The 20,468-nt window shown below is 48.2% G+C and overlaps 1 protein-coding gene across 1 annotated transcript in view; it reads left to right on the plus strand.

Moving 5' to 3' along the window:
- Window positions 1–17,011, plus strand: part of BTBD16 (BTB domain containing 16) — a 49,401-nt gene extending 32,390 nt beyond the window's left edge. Inside the window, exons 10-15 of the mRNA XM_052661046.1 lie at window positions 9,320–9,411; window positions 10,260–10,342; window positions 11,993–12,070; window positions 13,208–13,306; window positions 15,232–15,420; window positions 16,943–17,011. Coding sequence (XP_052517006.1) covers window positions 9,320–9,411; window positions 10,260–10,342; window positions 11,993–12,070; window positions 13,208–13,306; window positions 15,232–15,420; window positions 16,943–17,011 — 610 coding nt within the window. The remainder of the gene's footprint in view (window positions 1–9,319; window positions 9,412–10,259; window positions 10,343–11,992; window positions 12,071–13,207; window positions 13,307–15,231; window positions 15,421–16,942) is intronic.
- Window positions 17,012–20,468: the final 3,457 nt, after the last annotated feature.

The raw sequence follows: 20,468 nt of genomic DNA on the forward strand, positions 1-20,468 counted from the left end.
CTGCCTCCCTGGGCATGTCATAAGCAGCTTGAAAGGGAGGGTTTGTAATCCTTTATTGCGGCCCCAGCTTACGGAGCACCATGCTGAGCATATAAAAGCTTAGGGAATGATGAGATTCCATCAAACATTCATCAGAGAAGTGGGTCTTACTATGCCGATGCCAGACTCAGAGAACAGCATGTCTGCTCCAACTCAAAATAAGAGGAGTGGCTGATAAATCTTATTTATTTGCGTATGTATTTAGGCCACACCCTGCGGCATGTGGAAACTTAGTTCCCCGACCAGAGATGGAACCTGCACCCCTTGCAGTGGATAAGAGCAGAGTCTTAACCCCTGGAATGCTAGGGAAGTCCCTCCATCTTTATTGATGAGTAGGGCCTCTTTAGTGGACTAGACTAGGAAGAGTTCTAAGGCTTTCATAAGGTTCAGTGAGAAATAATGCCTCACTAGGTTGGTGATGCCGACCTAGGACATGAGCAGGCACTGGCAGTGCCCAGGCTCTGTGTTGGCCTGAGGATCCTCAGGGCTGAGCTTCAGAGCTGCTGGCCTGAGGGCTCGGGCTTCGAGAAGGCACCTCTGCTCCCAGGGTGGAGGAGGGAGACTTCGGGAAGCCATGGTCTCCAGAACTGAGTCACCAGGAGAGCTGAACTCCACAGTCCAGTGAAGACAGAAGGAACAGCTAGGCAGGGAAGTTTCCACGGCCACTGATGGGGACACGCCAGGAGCGGTGAAAGGTGGGGCAGAGGAGCAGACCTCGGGAGACACTACACAGGCCTGGGAATGAGAACCAAGGAAGTTGGCTCTCTGGCCCCATTTTTACAGTTGCATCTGTTGTTGAAATTATTTAAATGACAGAGTGGTTTAGAAGAGAGGTCAGAGTGGACCTTCACAGTACGGGGATCTCCGCAACGGGACTTTCATAACGTGACAGCAGTGAGACTAGCTGCCTGAATGTCAGACCAGCCAAGAGTAAGGCTGAGCTGCAGCTCGGGGTTCCAGCTGGGCCAGCAGTGGCCCAGCGTCCAGAAAGGAGGGTTTGGAGCAGCAACTGAGCCAAAGAGACCAGACACTCCTTTGCTCATCTGTCTTGGCAATGTCTTGAGCTAGGAGGGAAGGTATTGGAGTAGTTAACTCCTTCGGCACCACTGTACCTGCAAGTAAAGATGTATGTCCAAGTCTTTAGTACTCACTCGTGTTGTTTTATTCCTCTATTTTTTTCATTCATTCAACATAATTACTGGACATTTTCTCTATGCCAGTGGCACCAACGTGGCTCAGAGGGTGAAGATTCTGCCTGCAGTGCAGGAGACCTGGGTTCGATTTCTGGATCCGTAAGATCCCCTGGAGAAGGAAATGGCTACCCGCTCCAGGATTCTTGCCTGGAGAATTTCACGGACAGAGGAGCCTGGCGGGCTACAGTCCGTGTGGTCACAAAGAGTTGGACATGACCGAGCGATTAACACTAATGGGGACACCAGTGGAAAGTTAAAGGGGTAATTCATTTCCCCATCACCATGTTTAAGAACATCTTCAAGCTTATTTTCATTTTTGTCTAAATACATCAATATAGAAAGGGAACATGCATGTGTGTACGCGTACCTGCGCACACATACACACACATGCACAGGCACACAGCTCAGGGCACACAGCCTGTTTTCCTGGCAGTAGTTAATTTAGAAAAACAAATAGTCTGTCCAGAATTAAATTTAACATTTCCTTGTAAGAAAAACAAAAAAAATGTTAGCAAAACCATTGCCTTCATTGGTCCATGGAGGAAAAGTCATCATTTCATTCCACTTAGCAGTCTGAGAAGCCCAGGGGAGCTGTAAAGACTCATCCATGGGAAAAGGGCCAGAGGCAAATTTTCCACTTTTTTTTAAAGTACATTTTTCATCAAAATATGAAACATACAGCAAAGTTCACAGACCTTAAGTGAACAGCTCAGTTAATTTCTGCAAAGTGCACACACCTGTTTAGTTACTCACTCACTCCCACTTTTGCAACCCCACGAACTGCGGCCCACCAGGCTCCTCTGTCCATGGGATTCTCCATTCAAGAATAGTGGAGTGGGTTGCCATGTCCTCCTCCATGGGATCTTCCCAACCCAAGGATCGAACCCATGTCTCCTCCATTGCAGGTGAATTCTTGACTGTCTGAGCCACCAGGGAAGCCCATAACCAGTACCCAGACCAAGAATCAGAACTTGACCAGCCCCCTAATGTGTCTTATCTCAGTCACTATCTCACACCAAGGTAAACAATATCCTGCTTGCTTTTTCTAGGAGGTTGTCTTGGCTGCTTTTGAATTTTATATAAATAGAATCTTAGAGCATGGACTTTTCATGTCTGGCTTCTTTTACTCAACAGTATGTCTGTAAAATCTATTCAGGGATGAATGGCCAGGGAGGGTAGGGGCTTACTTTTGCAAATTGGTGGTGGAGCTGGGTGGACCTGGGCCGCCTAGATCTTCAGACACATCCTTTGAGATCTTAAGAGTTAAGGGCAAGTCATGAACAGACCTGTTTTTCTTGTCTTTAGCTGCTTTATTAAGCCCTAAATGGGTCCCTCGCAGACACTGCAGGGTGGATTCCAGCAACCTCACCAGAAGGAGGTCATTGAAAGCAGTCAGTGAAGTCAGTTTCCACCCAGTCCCAAATATTAGATTTCTCTGACCTCTGCAGTTAAGTCTTCTCCTTCCTAGTGAAAGTAATAGTGCGAGTCGCTCAGTTGTGTCCAACTGTTTGTGACCCCATGGACTGTAGCCTCTGTCCATAGATTTCTCCAGGCAATTCCCTTCTCCAGGGGATCTTCCCAATCCAGGTCTCCTGCGTTGCAGGCAGATTCTTTACCGTCTGAGCCACCAGGGAAGCTCCTCCTCCTTCCCATGTCCTGCCCAAATCTGACCCAATTTTTACAGAGCTTAAGGACTCCTCCTGGAAGTCTTCCTGGATCTCACCTGCACACTGGACGGATTCCTTCTGAGTTTCTTGCAGAGAGAACAAGAGCGTGTGCTGGCTGTGTGTGTGCACCCTGGTCTGATAGGCCCAGCACCACCTCCTCACATATACCTCTCGACTCACATATACCTCTCGAGAGGAGCCTCCAAGGAGAGCCACCCAGCCATGCCCTGTGTCCCTAGTGGCCCAGCCCTCAGGCGTCTGGAATGAAATGCACTATAATGCTGGGTGCCTGGTCAGGCAGAAGCCGTGCATCTCCTGTGATTAATGGATGGCGTTTGCAGATGTAACCATGCAGTGTTCATAAAACTGGGCAACCGTGGTGTGAAACTCAGATCTCTTTACAGGAACATTCGTTTTGAAGTATTCCATGAGCCATGGACATGCGGGTGGTTAAGCTGTTCTCTCAGAGTCTCTCCATTAAGCCCTATGCAGGGAGGTTCACATATTTCAAGTCAGGATTTCTCATGACCTGACTTTTGCATTTCTTGGTTTGATTTCTTCTCTGACTCTGACCACATGGCTCCCGTCTCCCTTAGCTTGGCTTCCAGGAAATTGAATCTCCTTCTTTTCAAGGTGCCTAAGTATCATTGATTCCTATTCCTTCCTACCTTTGCACTTCCCTCACCTGGCTTCTTGGCTTTCCACCCAAACTGTGCCTGCCTGCTCAGTCACTCAGTCATGTCTGACTCTTTGCAACCCCAATGGACTGTAGCCCGCTAGGCTTCTCTGCCCATGGATTTGTCAGGCAGGAAAGAATGCTGGAGTGGGTTGCTATTTTCTATTGCAGGGGATCTTCCCAGCCCAGGGATCAAACCTGCATCTCTTGTATTACCAGGCAGATTCTTCACCACTACGCCTGGGAAGTGGGAAGGGAAGCTACCCGGGAAGCCCTTTTACCCAAACTGGGTGAACCCCAAATGTCCTCTTCAACCATAAGAGTGAAGACTTTGGAGAACACAAGGAATATGTCTGAATGCAGGAGGCCTTTGCAAAGGGCAGTTAGAGTCATTATTAGATAACATTTCTAGTCTCAGTTCTGCCTTTGGACAAAGGTCAGGACCATCTTCATCTGCCTCATCAAGATGACATTGACTGCTCTTGATAAATGACCAATAGGACTTGGCCTGACAAATAAGCATGGCAACAACAGACAGAACCCCACGAGGATTTAGGAAAATCGACATAGAATAGCCTGGTCTGTGCATGCACGTGTGTGTGATGTGTATATGCGTGTGTGCACACACATGCACTGGGCTGGAGCTGCATTCCTAGGAACTACAGGTAAGCGGAGGGGTGGGATGGTATGACAGGCTGGTGGGTCGGCAAGGACCAGGTCATTCATCCGGTTAATTCACTTAACATTATTGCAAGCTGGCGGAGAGCCAGACACTGTAAAGTGTGCTGTGAACATGAGTAAACAGAACAGATGAAAATCTCCGTCTTCACAGAGTTGACAATCCAGGAAGCAGGGCCAAACGTATTCCATAAATGAGGTGTGTGTTGAAAGGTGTCAGCCCTGAGTCTGAGTCCCACTGCTGCTGTTTACTGACTGGAGGTTAACAATGCTCCCTCCTCAGTCTGACGTAGGTTCATTCTGACTCAAAGCAGAGGCCCAGCACAGCACTTGGCAGGATGCCCTGAACAGCAGTGACATTTGGTGGGTGATGGTGGTGCTGGCGACATTCAGAGCTGTTGTATCTTTACCACACTTTGGTGTCGGGAGCTGAGGGGACCATTTCCTGCTTCTTGGGTTTCAGAAGGCGTCTGGGTCTTCTGCACCGAGTTACCTTTTGAAAAAAAGCCCTTTCCCTTGTGTATTATCGCCCCAAGTCTGTCATGTATTTCAAGCTTCACTTTAAAATATGAAATATTCAAACATTTCTCATAGAGATGAAGTAATTTTTAACACCAATTTTTTATTGAGGTAAAAAACATAAAACTGACCATAAAAACATAAAAATGACCATTTTACTCGTTTTTATGTGTACATCTCAGGGGCATTATGTACATTCTCACTGTCGTACAACGGTTCCCATCATCCTTCACTTGAACTTGTTCTTCCTAAACTGAAATTCCGTACGCATAAAGCAATAAATCCCCATTCCTCTCTCCCTCCGCCCCTGGCAACCAGCATTCTATGTTTGTCTCTGTGAATTTTACTGCTTAGGAACCTCATCTGCTTCCCAGGTTGACTCAGTGGTAAAGAATCCGCTTGCCAAGCAGGAGACACGGGTTTGAACCCTGGGCCAAGAAGATTCCCTGGAGAAGGAAATGGCAACCCACTCCAGTATTCTTGCCTGGAGAATCCCACGGACAGAGGAGCCTGGTGGGCTACAGTCCATGGGGTCTCAAAGAGTCTGACACAACTTAGGATTTAAATAGCAGCAGGAACCTCATATAAGTAGAGTCATACAGTATTTGTCCTTTTGTGTCTGGCTTATTTCACTTAGCATAATGTCTGCAAGTTTCGTTTATGCTGTAGCATGAGTCAGAATTTTAGAGTGTGCATTTAAAAGGCTAAAAGTTGAAGTGCTGGGCTAATGGGGCTCTGAGTCTGAAGGGTAAATGATTCTAACTGATGACAGGATGGAGGAAAGGAGAAGGTCATGGCTCACAGCAGCTCTAAAGTGACAACCTGCACTGGTCTGATGGAGACTTTTCCTCGGCGCTGTCTTTCAGGAGGTCAGAAGGAGGGATTTGTTCCCAGTGCCTCGTGAGCAGAACCCAGAGGTGACCTGAGCTTGTCTTTCAGAATCAAGCATCTATGAACCATCCTCCCTAAGGGGCTCATGCTCCAAGGGTTTCCAATGACCTTTAAGAGTCAGATACCATAGCCTGAAGCTTTTCTCAGAAACGTTAGTCAGTGTGTCCAACTCTTTGACCCCATAGACTATAGCCCACCAGGCTCCTCTGTCCATGGAATTCTCTAGGCAAGAATACTAGACTGGGTTGCCATGCCCTTGCTAACCCCAAAGTGTCTGTACAGACAGAGCTCAGCACCAGGGGAAGCCAGGCCAGCCTTTGAGTCCACCAAACAGCCATGCGAAGGGGCTCTGACTCCACAGCCAGCTTCCCCACTTCATGTGACATAAAGAGACTGATGAGTGTGCTCATCCTTGGCCTAGAAAATCCAGATGCCACCCCTCCCCACCCTGACCAGCGGAACTGAGTTAGATTAATATGCTCGGGCTGTCTCCAGAAGTCTCGACAGAGTCCCGGCTCTGCCATGGTCCACCCCGTTGGCTCTAGGGTTAAGATTATGCCCATTGATTTGAGGGGTTGGACCACACCACTCAGATATTTGGGGAATATAGAGAATTAGCAGCTGAGGCCACTGTTTACTTCCTTTGAGGTGGCCTGGAGCTCCATTGAGTTAGAGGGTGGCAGCTTTGGACAGCAAGGAGATCAAACCAGTCAGTCTTAAAAGATATCAACCCTGAATATTCATTGGAAGGATGATGCTGAAGCTGAAGCTCCAATACTTTGGCCACCTGATTCAAAGAGTTGACTCATTGGAAAAGACCCTGATGCTAGGAAAGATTGAAAGCAGGAAGAGAAGGGGATGACAGAGGATGAGATGGTTGGATGGCATCATTGACTCTGTGGATATGAGTTTAAGCAAACTCTGGGAGATGGTGAAGGACAGGGAAGCCTGGTGTGCTGCCGTTCGTGGGGTCACAAAGAGTCAGACACGACCAAGCGACTGAACCATAAGTGATAATGAATGCCGCCAAAAACCTGATCCTGCATTTGACCAGCTCCAGTCCAGGTCTCTTTCCCTGGGAGGACGAGACGATGGTGGTAATTGAGAGGACCAGAGTACCACTGGGACCAGCAGCTGTGCCCAGCACTTCACAAGAACTGTCACCTCTACTTCTCCCAGGGAAGTACATGTGACCATTGTCCCCCCGGACGGAGAAGGAGATGGAAGCCTGGGGAGGCGGGATACCATGGCTGATGGCTGGCTGCCCCAGGACTGGAACCTGGTTGGTCTGACTCCAGGGCCCAAGCTCAGGGACCCCAAGCATGGCTGGGCAATGGATGAGCTGACTTGTGACCTGGCCAAGTCAGCCATCATCAGTGCCACTTCCTGTGACCCAAGGGGCCTGTCTCAACAAAACCCTTCCAGAGTCCTCTCAGGGAGGAGGTCTCTCCATAGAGGTTCTGGCTGATGGTTGTTAGGTCTGAGTGCCTCTTGCAGGGAGCCTCGGGTCCCTCCTTACCCTCCCAGCATCCTTCCCACAAGCTGTGGAGTTGGCACCTGGGGGCTTCTGAGCTGGAGGGGAAATCTGTCTTCTAGATGGTCCTTTCCCTTCTGGGCTGAGACCATATTAACCTGCAGCTCCAGCAAGTTCGGTCTTCTCCCGGGCTGCTCTGAGTTGGGAGAGCCCTTGCCGAGAGGACAGGCTTATTCCTCAGAGCACGAATCTGGACGGGGGTGCTGTGCCATCAGCCCCTTCTTCCCTCCTTGATGCCTGAACCTGCCACGATGCTGCCCAGCTTCTTCTTCCATTAAATGGTAAGAGAGAGAGAAGGAAGTGGCATTCAAATCAGAAAAAGGAGGCAAGCAACAGTTTTTGGTCCAGCAAAGAGGTCCGTGTTTCTTGGGGTACTGGCATGGCCCCCACTAGCCCAGCTCTTACTGCCCTAGGTAATGGAGGGCTGGTTTCGGAACCAATAACCTTGCACTCCTGGAAGTATCAGCCTTCCTTTATTTATGCCTGTCCATCCACTCCAGAGATAGGTCCCCAGTGCTTTCATGCTAAGCTGCTTCAGTTGTTCCAGCTCTGTGCAACCCTATGGACTGTAGCCTGCCAGGTTCCTCTGTCCATGGGATTCTCCAGGCAAGAATACCGTGAAGTGGGTTGCCATGCCCTCCTCCAGGGGACCTTCCTGACCCAGGGATCAAACCCTATGTCCCTTATGTCCCTTGCATTGGTGGGCAGGTTCTTTACCACTTGCACCACCTGGGAAGCCCAGGTCCCCAGTGGATTCTAATAGTCATTGAATTTGCATTCACTCACTCGTCTTCATGCTCCATCCCTTCTCCCAATGCCTCAGCATCCCTGATCTTCTCTCCTGGGACCACTGCCATGAAGGAGTTGGAGAGCCCCAGGAATTCCCAGATCTTGTGAAAACAAATGGTCCCCAGGCAGGGCAGTAGGCACCCCCAGCTGAGGCGGGACATGAAGCCAATGGAGCATTCAGTCTGGCTGGGACAGGGTGTGATTTGGACACCACTCCTGATTCATGGAAAAATATCCTAAAAGTGCCCTTGGCTGGTCTCATACAGGAACTGACTTGAGGGAATGGCTACGTTTCCAAAGGGACTTGGAAAATTATCCCTTGTTGTCCCCATTGGTCAAAAGTGACTATTTTACAAAGCAAGTTGTTTCAAAACAGGAGTGAATGTGTGTACGTGTCTTCTCAAGGTGAGTGTGATCTCAGCCCAGCCCTGACGTCAGCCACGTGTGGAAATTAACCGAGTTTAGTATTAACAGTGTCGCAGAGCTGATCCCGGAACCAGCTGCTAAAATGAGTTATCCACTCATCTGACCTTGCCTTTTAATTCTACCAGAAAGTGCTTCTTTAAAAACAATTTTATTTAGCTTTGACTGTGCTGGGTTTTCATTGCTGCATGGGCTTTTAAACTGGGGACTTCTCACTGCAGTGGTCTCTCTTGCTGCAGAGCACAGGATCTAGGGTATTCAGGCTTCAGTAGTGGTGGCTCCTGGCCTCTAGAGCAGCTCAACATTTGTGCACATGGGCTTAGTTGCTTCATGGCACTTGAGATCCTCCAGAATCAGGCACAGAACCTGTGTCTCTGGTGTCTCCCACATTGACAGGCGGCTGCTTTACCACCGAGCCACCAGGGATGTCCCAGAACGTGCTCTTGAAATGCCTCAACTGCCCTTTGGCCAGTTACTCAAAGGACAGCATGTGTGCAGGAAGAATCAGCAGCTATGGGTTCAAGTCCTGGCTGAGTCGTTGTTTTTCCCTCTGTAAAATGGAGCCGATGGTATTAGTCCTGTCTGCCCCCTTGAGAAGCTTGTGAGACTCAAGTGAGAAAATGTATCTTGCAACCCTCTGTACAATTCCATGTGTTCCATCATCATTTAATAAGTATTTGTGAAGCACCCACTGTGTGGTACAGAGAGGGATATAGCCTTTTGTCTCGTTACAACCTCAGTGGCAGCCGCCCTCTGCTTCCACACTCCCCATCCATCCAAGAGAGAACCAGGCACCATCTACCTCTGCTGGGTGGGCTCACTTAGCCTCTGATGTGACTTTCATGAGACCCAGCCTATTCCAGAAAGGAGGGTTCTGAAAGCCTTTTATCCTCTTTGCACCTCTGCTAAGCTTCCCCAAGAACTGTTCCTTTCTGGACCGGGATGTGGGACAGAACTTGATCTCGCTTTTCCTTTGCCTGCGTCTGCACAGCATCACCAAAGGTAAGTCCTGCCCGTGGGAGGGCATCTAGGGGAGGCTGTTGGCTGCCCCACCCCTCAGCACTCCCAGAGAAGCCCACCAACCATTTCCAAAAGAATTAGCCGAGATTGAGATCTGGCTCTATCACTTCCAAGGTGTGTGATTTGGGGAAACTCACTTAGCCACCTGGCCTCAATTTCCTTGTCTGTAAAATGGGGATAATCAGAGCTTCTGTGAAACATGACGATGGATGGAAGGGACTCAGTGATTGTGAAAGTGCACTCGGCTCCTGGGACTGCGTTGTTGCCAACAGCCCCTCTGGGTCATTCCCTTGCTCAGCGGGTTGGTAGAAAACTGTGGCTCTATGCTCCAGGCTAGAGTTTCCTCATCCTTATGCTCTGGGCCCAAGGCAAGGCTTGGAAAAAGAGAGAACTCTTGGGGAGTGTGTTTGGGGCAGCCCAGGTGGCCACTAGGTGAGGTGTTTGCATCTGAAAGGACATTGGACAATTTTTTCAAAGCCATTTCTAGTCATCCAGATTGAATGAGTAGCTCTAACCCCACAAATGGTTGATGGAGCCCAGCTAGACTTGTCCAAATGGCTTCTAGACACTCCAAAAACACTTGTTTATCAGATCTCAACGCTCCCTCCTGGGCAGGATTGTGGGAGGAGGGTGGGGGAGGCTGGCTGTGTACACTTTGGGAGAAAGAGCCTTGAAATGTCCCACTTGGGTCCCGCATGTCTAAGGATGGGATAGGAATGCTCTCCCATCCTCAGCTCCCGGACTTCCTCTTCTTCTCTTCCATAAAGAAGACTTTTGCGGTTCTGTTAGGAATAAATCCATAAGAATGTTCCCTTTGTGCTTCTTCCCAGGCAAGGATCTGGAAGAGCTTAGACACATAAACTTCTTCCCTGAATCCTGGCTGGTCCGGGTTACAGCCAACCACTACCATGCGGTAAGTCGCCAACTCAGCAAGGAAAACAGTTATAGAAATTTATTGCCTTCGTTTTTTCTGGGGATGTGTTTTGCATTTGAAACCTCTGGGCTTCTGAGGTTGGGAAGTATCTGGATCCTTCCCCAGGGGAAGTGGATAGAGCCAAGCCTGGAGGGGAGGAGGGAGGTGGCCCCGCCTTGGAGCCCAGGTGTTTAGAGCATCAGCCCTGTTGACCTGAAGAATCAGGGACCATTGGCCACATGGCCCTCCACATTGAGTCTCCTCACTGACGCAAATGTCATGTACTTATTATTAGACTTTTTTCAAAATGCAGAGAAATTGAAAGAAAGCAAATGCATAGCCTCAGACCCATCACCCAAAACAACTACTGCTAACATCTCATTGCATATGACCTTCCAGTCTTTAAAAAAAAACACATTAATGAAATGTTCTATTATCACTGTTTTTAATGGCTGCAAACTCTTTCACCAAAAGGATGTGCTACAAACCCTAACCCTAACCCTACCACTTGGTGACTGGCCAGTGCTACTTGGCTTCTCCTTTGTTGTAGAGAAGTCATGGTGTTTCTGATCGGTAACTATTATAAATAGACTGTATGGTGAATGCATTTGCACATGATGGTTTATTTTGACTGAGAATTATTTTCTTATAGGAATATTTGAAGAGTAAAAAATACTGACCCCAAAAGGAATGTGCGCTTTTGTTCTTGATACATATTAGCAAACTTGGGGCCAAATTACTCCTTCCCCAGTGATAAATGAGGTGCCTTCCTTTGAGCTCAGCAACTCAGAGCATTTTCCTTTTCCATTACTTGTGTCAATTGTGAAGTGAACAATGGCATCTCATTTTTTAATAGGCATCCCCTTTATTACTAGAAAATATGAATATTTTTCCATGTGGTGTTTCCCCCTTTGTGAATTGTCAAACTACTGTGCTTCTTATGTGCTTCCAATTGTGCGTTTTCAGAGATGAAATGGGGCAGTGTTTGAGTTCTGAAGGTTTATGAGTCACTAGTTAAAATTCAATTCAGCTCAACAAACATCTATTGTAATGTGCAAACCACAGGGCTCAGTGGCCCCCGCACAGCAGATAAGGCCTCTGCGGAACTGTGCTTTTCTGGGACGTAACTCAACTGTGCTCTGACGGAGCAGAGAAGGAGAGGGGTGACAGAGAGAGGGGGGACAGTCTCGGAGCTGAAGCTGGACACTTCAGGGAGTGCCCCACCTCCCTCTTCATCTCCTTCTGGCCCACACACCTCCTTCCTTTTGCCCTCCACCACCAATGTCATCCTCCTGAAATTTGCTCCCTCCTGACCCCAAGCCTGCCATGTGGGGCCATACCTGGTCTTGACTTTGTAGCCAAGAATATGCTCTGCCTTGTGATTGGGCTCCCAATGAACACATTTTATTTCTCAGCTAAGAAAAAAATGCTGGGGCACTTTTCGTGTCCTCATCTTTGCATTCTGTAAAGTCTTTGAACAGGGTACCTGACTAGCAGGTTTTCAGTAAGTACTGTGGACTGGATTCATGGGTGAATGTAGGTTCCAGAGACAGAACTCTTTTGAACACAGTGAGGGATGTTGGGATCAATGCAGTGAAGATGTTATTGAGGAATCAGGTTGCTGGTAAGTGGTATATTTTTTCCTTTCAGCTGGAGAATGGGGGCGACATGGCCCACGTGAAAGACCTAAGCACCCAGGCGGTGAGATTCGGGCTGCTTTTTAACCAGGTACTGACCACCAGGCTGAGCAAGGGGAAGAACCATCCCACCTCATGCTTGGTTAGAGACCTTTGTACAATGGCCATGGTCAATTATTACCTGTGGCAAGATGGCCAAGGCAGAAAGGGAAATTGTAGGTGTCGCTCTTGAACACTCACCACCCCCTCAGGGGTAAAATTCACAAGACAGGGCCCTGGGATAGGCCATTCAGTAACTTGATATACACAGCTGCAGCGCCCCATGAGGTTGACCAGCTGTCTCAGTTTTCAGGGTTGGAGTCATTTCCCTGGGGTTGTAGAACTTTTTGTTTTAAAGTCGGGAAAGACCTGGGCAACCTGGGATGAGCTGGTCATCCTCTTCCTCACAAATATGGTGAGCTGCCAACCACTCAAGAAGAGATTCCGCTCCAAGCCCGTGGTTAAGGTTGCCAGGGTGGCTATTCTGGGCAGCTATTTTGATGGAGCCCAGACTCAAACCAGCTGTGAGTCGGAAGCTCGGCTGCAGAGCACCCGGGGGCTCAGCCGCCAGCGGAGCCGGAGGGGCCAGCAGCTGCACTGTCTCGGGCTCCCTCGATAGGCGTGGCTCTCCAGGAAATGACTGCAACCTTCCGTCTTCACTAAAGCCACCAAGAAGTGATCGCAAAAGAGTTCATATTTTAGGGGTTTGGGGCCCTGAATCTATCGTCAGATACTGCCCCCTGGGTCAAGCCTGGGTGGGCTGGGTCCAGCCCCTTGCTTGCAGAGATCTGTCCAAGTGGACAGACTGAAGACAGCAGTGGCCAGGACACCCTGCAATGCTGTGGGCATGGAGGGTCTCTCAGGCCCACTGAATTGTAGCAGAACACTCTGTTTTAAAGGTCTGCAGACTGCGGGTCATCCAAGAACGTGCTTAACTCATTCTTCTCCCCACTAAGGGGCATGTAGAGTGAAAAGTATAGCCCCATGAGTGCCAACCTGTAGAGATTTGTAAAGTCACTACAGTTTGCCTTTTCTTCTCCTTCCTAGGCTAAAATTGTTGCCGTGTTTTAAATCACAAATCAGTCCCTTTAGTCTTTGCATCTAGATTTGGCTTTGCTATGTCCTCTTCCCTTTGAATACTGAAGGTGTTTTTTTCCTGTCCCTTTGTTGCTTACCTTTCCTCATTTAGGAGTATACGATACATTCAAAAGTGATTACCTTATATGGATTCTTCTTTGAGATAAAAGGAATCAAGCATGACACTACCTCCTATAGTTTTCATATGCAGGTAAGGAGGACAGAGCAGAGGAGAGGTATGTCTCTGAAACAGCCTTTGAGATTCAGTTGATTCATATTGAATAATTGATTAAACATGAATTGCTAATTCATTTGGAATGTATTGTAGGCCTGGTATTAAGAGAGGTATGTCTCTGAAACAGCCTTTGAGATTCAGTCAATTCATATTGAATTAATAATAATTGATTAAACATGAATTGCTAATTCATTTGGAATGTGTTGTAGGCCTGGTATTAATCAGGCTGATAGATGTGATGTCATTTGATTTTTGCAACAGCGTTCTGAGGTTGCTGCTATTAGCCCATTTAACGGATGAGGATCTCAAAACTGAATGTCTTCATGTTTGTATGGCTTCCACTGCTAAGGCCAGGGTTAAATGCTAGTCCTCTGAAACTACATCTGGGGCTCAATTCATTTTATTTCTTTTTTTATTTTAAGAGTTTTTTATATGGACCATTTTAAAAGTCTTTATTAAATTTGTTACAGTATTGTTTCTGCTTTGGTTTTTTGGCCATGAGGCATGTGGGATCTTAGCTCCACAACCAGGAATCGAACCCCTATCCCCTGCATTGGAAGGCCAAGTCTTAACCTGGACTGCCAGGAAAATCTTTCAACATGCTTTCAGTTTGTACATGCTGGGTGATGCTTTACAGGTGGCCCTTCTTTCGTTGAGGTAGCGTGTAGTGCCTGGAAAGACAGAGGGAATGGTCTTGTTTAGGGTGGCAAAGCAGAGCTGTGGACAGGACCCTGGAGGAGGCAGGCGGGTGAAGGCCTTCACTTCCAAGCTCCTGCTGGACTTTGAGGAGAGGCAGGAGAGCTGGCTTTCAGAGTAGAGACTGAATTCAAACTGCCTGGTGAGCTGTATCATCTTGGTGAGCCCAGGAACCTCCTAAGGTCCACTCTCCAGAACTTTAAGACAGAGAAGGTAATACGACCTACCTCCCTAGGTTGTTGTGAGTATGAAATGTGTTAAATTGTGCAAAAAACTTGGAACAGGGCCCCCATGATGATGGTGACAACTCTGATGGTGGACCCTTATGCTCCACTTAGGATTTGATTAGAAGTCTCATAAACTTTAAGCTCCTTGAGAAACCCTATCTTTAATATTACCATATCTCTTTAAAATTTATTTATTCTCAGCTGCACTGTCTTCACTGCTGTGGGAGAGCTTTCTCTGGCTGCAGTGTGTGGACTCCTCTTTGCAAAGTGTGTTGGCTTTTTTGGTTGCCAAGCACAGCTTCAGTAGTGGTGGCACATGGGCTCAGTTGCCCCGTGGCATGAGGGATTGTCCCAGACCAGAAATCAAACCCTTATCCCCTTCATTGGCAGGCAGATTCTTAGCCACTGGCCCACCAGGGAGGCCCTATCATATCTTTCTTTATTACCACTGCCAATCACAGTATCAAGAAGGTAGGGGTGGTACCTTTGGATCATGAATGGATACATGAATGAGAAACCTGGGTTTTCTTCCAGCTTAGCCACACCTCTTTATGTGTCCTTGAGCGGGTCACATCTCTTCCTTGGGCCAGTCCTTGGTCTTCAGTGACTCAGGCATTTCCGTACGTGATGGATTTTACTGAATGGAAGAGGTGAATTATTTAACAGTAGTCAAAGTGCTCATATGAATACTATGTCGGTTTTTAAATTCTGGCAAAGCCATGTGAAGACCTTCCAATTCAGTACAGATTGACTTCCTGGCATTTTCCTGAGTTGTCCAAACCCCAGTCCATCGGCCATTACTCACGGTGAGGGTTCAAATGCCAACTGACTCAGCAGCAAGTGTGCTCGGGAAATGGGGCCATGGAGAAGTGCTTGCTCCCTGCACACATCAGACAGAAGGGCTTGCCAGGAACCAGGTTTCGCTGACTCTGGGTCACCGGTTTCAGTCCCACCTAAGGCGGGTCTCCCTTCTTGCAGAGAATAAGGCACACTGACTTGGAGGGTGCCTCTGCGGTCTATGAGAACACTCCCATCAGCCTGAGAGCAGAACGCCTGGTGACCTACGAGATCAGAGCCCAGACCCTGGTGGATGGCAAGTGGCAAGAGTTCAGGACGAACCAGATCACGCAGAAGTTCGGGTTGGTCAAGCCATCCTGCAAAAGCCACGTGAGTGCTCGTCTTTTCTCTTTGATTGTTTTTTTTTTTTTTTTGCTGTTTCTCTCCTCCACACCTTTTTTTGGGATCACTTGCTTTACATCTCCTGTGCTCTATGGGAGAAGTTTGTTAGGTTTTTAAAGGATTATCACAGCTCCAAATTACACTAAAGAGAAACCTCCTAGAATGAAATCTGGGCATACTGAAAACTCTTAAGTCAAACCAGGCTGCTTGACTCGGGTCACACCAGGTCCTTTCTCCAGCTTCCCTAGTGGCTCAGCGGTAAAGAATCTGCCTGCAGTACAGGAGATGTGGGAGGCATGTGTTCAATCCCTGGATCGGGAAGATCCCCTGGAGGAGGGCATAGCAACCCACTCCAGTATTCTTGCTTGGAGAACCCCATGGACAGAGGAGCCTGGTGGGCTACAGTCCATAGGGCTGCAAAGAGTCAGACACTACTGAAGTGGCTGAGCACCCACACATGCAGGTCCTTTTTATAAATATGGAAGGGTACTTTTAGGGGAGGAGGGATGTTTGGTGGAGGGTATTTGTTGCCAACACCTCCACTCTTGCCTGGACATCTGCTGTCACTTCCACCGAAATCCACAGCCCAGCCCACCTGCCTGTTGCTCATCCGAGGAGAACTGAGGTCATCTGCCTCAATGGGCTGCCCTGGCATCCAGGTGGATTCAGTACCTGGCTTTGCTCCTGATAACTGCAGTCCAGAAACTGCCGGAGAGCCTGTCTGCAGTGCTGGGAGGCTGTGAATCCAAGCCCTCACTGCCCTTCAGGGAATGGGTGTGTGCGTGCACACCAGTCCTGGCTGCAATCAGAATCACCTGGTCCTTTGCAAAGTCCCCACGTCTGAGTGCCTCCCAGACTCGACCAGATATCCTGTGGGGGTTGGGGGAGACCCAGGTATTAGTATTTTTCAAAGCTTCTCAAGTTATTCTCTATGATGTTAGAAATCAGAATAGCAATTTCCTTGTGCAGGCGGGAGACAGGAGGAGAAGGGGACTACAGAGGATGAGATGGTTGGGTGGCATCACTGACTCAATAGACATGACTTTGAGCAAACTCCAGGAGTTGGTGAGGGACAGGGAAACCACATCACCATGACTGTGCCACAGTCCATGGGGTTGCAAAGAGTCGGACACGACTGAGTGACTGAACTGAACTGGGGAGGCGGGAGCAGGGGAAGCTGGAATGTTGACCAGGAGGGAATATGAGAGAGATTTCAGAAGTAACTGAAATGTTCTTTATTATGATCAGGATGGTGACCACACAGGAGTGCTCACCTGGGAAAATCCATCAAGATGTTTCCTTAAGTTTGGTGCACTCTCTTGTGTTCACGTTAGACTTAATTTTTTAAAGTTTGTTTTAAAAACCTTCCCGATGTGATTCTTGGTGTGCAGCCAGAGTTGAGAAGCAAGCACCTTACACAGTTGCTAGGCCTTCCTCTTTTCAGCCCTTCTAGAGGGTGATTGCATTTATCCTAAAAGTTTCATTTGCTTTGTTTTGTTTCATCTTTTAGGCCTTGAAAATCCAGACTGTGGGCATCCCTATCTATGCAAGTTTTTCATTCGTCTTCTCGTTATCTTAACAGTTTTCAGAAGAATTTCTTCCACTGGTCCACATAAGAAGAAATAAAGTAACATTAAAGGGGCTACTCAAATATTCAGCTGACTCTCCTTGTTAGCAATGGTCGCGTTAGCACTTTTGTTCACTGTCTTGTTCTGTTGGGCTGCTATAACAACCCACCGCAGACTGTGGGGCGGGGGGCTTATAAACAACCGAACTGGATTACTCACAGTCTGGAGGCTGGAAGTCCAAGATTGAAATGCCTGCAGATTCCATGTGCTGTCTGGTGAGAGCTTGCTTTCTGGTTCATAGACGGCTGTCTTCTCCCCATGTCCTCACATGGTAGAGGGGGTAGGGAGCATTCTGGGGCCTGTTTTAATGAGGGCACTAATCCCATAGGGAGGGCCTTGCCCTCCGGACCTATTCACCTCCCAGAGGCCCCACTTCCTAAGGAGATTACCTTGGGAGGTTAGAATTCAACACATGAATTCTGGGGAGACACATTGAAACTATAGTACTCCCATTTGTGTTGTTTGAGGATGGAAAGTACCAGAGCCACGAGTCTGTTGCCATCATTGACCCCAAAACTCCCTGAGTCCAGCCCTAATTTGATTACATTCAGGAGCACTCTGATGGGAGCACCAGCAGTAACAGCATAGTCCAGCGGGGAGCTGCAGGGCTCCCCCTTTCATGACACATTCTCTACAGAACAATGTACCTGCCCATTGACCCTGGCAGAAGAAGAGGTGGGAAGGGACGCCAGTAATTATAAGGCATGGAGTGACTTACTGACTGTCCCACCTTTTTAAATGGAACTCTGTGGTTTGGAGAAAACAAGGGAAGAGAGTTTCTCTTCCCACTCTGTGGATTAGTTTTCTCTCTCAGTGTAGTCAAGCACCACAAGTTTAGTGGCTTAAAACAGCATGTATTTATTACTATACAGTTGTGGTGGCTCAATAGTCCAGGTGGCTTTGCCGCATCACCTGCTCAGGGTCAGGTCTACAATCCAGTGGTGGCTGGGCTGTGTTCTCATCTGAAGACACGAGTGGGGAGAAGCCATGTGCAAGCTCGTGAGGTTGCTGGCAGATTCATTTCCTCGCTGCTGTATGGCTGAGGGCCTGACTGCTTACTGGTTACTGGGAAGAAGCCACCCAGGTTCTAGCATCCCCCTGCACTTCCCTGCCACATGGGGCTCTCTAGAGACATTTCAGAGCATGGCTGTTTGTCCTTCAAGGCCAGCAGGAGAGTTTCTCTCACTGTGGTCTGCTAAGACAGAGCCTTGCGTAATCCAAGGTCATCTTGGTGATTACCCATCACCTTGACCATGTTCTGTGGGCTACAAGAGAGTCACATGTTGTACCTAAACTCAAGGGGAGAGGCTTATACAAGGGATCACTTTAGAGTGTGTCCATCACAGAGTGTTATCCGGTGTCTTTCGGAACGTGATGGAGCATTGCTGATGCTGTATGGACAACAAGGTGGTAGACTAAATTTAGTCTAATGATCACCTTAGAAGCAGCTGGGCTAAAGGAGCCTCCTTCCCAGCAGAGGACCAATGCCCTGGGCAGAGTGACCTGGCAGGGAGAGAGGTTAGTGGGAGCATGAGAAAGGGGCCTAGTGGAAGAGTTGGACAAAGGGACTGGGAGTTGGGCCTGTCCTCACCCCTGTTCCCCCACTTGCATCTGGCCAGGTCCAGCCAACAGGCAGTGTTGTCAGGAGTTTGCAGAATAGGAGACTGGGAGAAACCCGGGAATTTCTCACCCTCTGGGCTGTGGACAGCATTTTCCAGCAGGAGCTGTGTCTCCTCTATGGCTCCAGCTCCACTCTCATCCCAGTACCCACCTGGCAGCCTCCTGCTGTGGTTCCAGGCCCATCAGATGGCCTTGCTTCTGCTTCTAGGGACACCACCTGTGTATCCCTCCAGCCCCAGGGCAGTGAAGATTTCCTGCTAGTCTCCAGGTTGCCTCACAGGTCTTCTCCTGTTTGCCTTCACAGGTCTTCCTTCATCTGTGTGATCTGTTCTCTCTGTTATATTTGTTCTGTTCAAAAACGCTTTATGCTTTATGCTTTCCAGACTGTCCCTGATATGAAGTGTTTTGATGAACTGATAGGTGTGACCCAGTGGGGTAGCCTGTTGGAAAACATGGCTTCAATTATTCCTCCCACCCCTGCAGGGCTGGGACAAGGCCAGGCAAGTGAGGCAGTCTCCTTGTGTCAAAATACACCATCATTCAAATAGGAATTGAGTGAATTATCATAAAAACTCAAAACCATTGCTAAAAAGCTATGATGTAGGATGATGAATCACCGCAAGTGAATACACCCTCATCCCAGCCACCTGATCATAAGCAGAGCATGATCAGCACCCCAGGTGCCACCCCGCCTTGAACCCCTTCCCAGGCACTGCTGGTCCTTGAAGGTTAAACACCATCCTGACTCTCACATTCATTACATTGGCCATTTAGTTTGAATATTTAATGAACAGGATCATGCAACGTGCCCTCTTACGTGCCTGCATCCTTTTGTTCAACATTATGTTTGAGATTCATCTGAGTCTTCATAGGGAGCTGCAGTTTATTTTCAAATAAGCAAGATCATTTCCTTTTTATACCTGAAATGCTACTTCTATATAATAATACAGGCTTGTCTGAAAAAAATAAGAAAATTCAAAGAATAAAATCCAGTGGGACTCCCATCATTCAGACATTTGGCAGGTGACCTTCCCGAATTATTTTTAGATGCGCTTAGAGTTTTCTTCCCATTCCAAATGGGATTATGCAATGAGTTTTTCCTTAGAACCTGATGGTTCTTAAATAGGATGGTTTGTGTGTGTGTGTGTGTGTGTGTGTGTGTGTGTGTGTGTGTTAACAGAGAAGCACAGCCTTGGAAGAAAAAGCAATGATAAATTTGCCTTGCCTCCAAAATAATTGTGCCAAGTCAGAAAAGTCACTTGTCACTTCCTGTCTCTGAATGGTGCTTCCTTGTCTATAAAAGGGGGATAAGGCAGCCCCTCTGTCTCCCATCTCCCCAGGTGCTTTGAGCCCTGCAGCCACTACTGCATGTAACAACTCCCCCTGGAGCAGCCCCCCCAGGTATACGAGGGGATGGGGATCGACATCACTGGGTCTGGAGAAAGAGCAGCCTGGTGGCGTTTTACCATGGTCCAGGGGGTAACAGGAAAGATAAGAACTAAAAGCTTCTGAAAAGCAAGTCTGCAGATGTCCAAGAGGGAAGAGGCTGTGAGGAAGTGCTGCTGAGACATAAACGATTGCCCACTTGCTGAGGGAAACCCCTGTCCTGGCTCAGCTGTTTGGAATACGCAATGTCAATTTTCCCAGAGTCCGCAGGACTGGGAATATACTTGCAGAACATCAGTTCCAAAAAAGGCCTCTATAGGGTGACCGGTTGAACTGTGAGAGCCCAGCAGCCAGATATGTAGGAGAAAGGTATCCTCGGAAAGGATGGGGAAGGGTCTAAAG

The sequence above is a fragment of the Budorcas taxicolor genome, chromosome 23, assembly GCF_023091745.1.
Source record: "Budorcas taxicolor isolate Tak-1 chromosome 23, Takin1.1, whole genome shotgun sequence".
NCBI lineage: Eukaryota > Metazoa > Chordata > Mammalia > Artiodactyla > Bovidae > Budorcas > Budorcas taxicolor.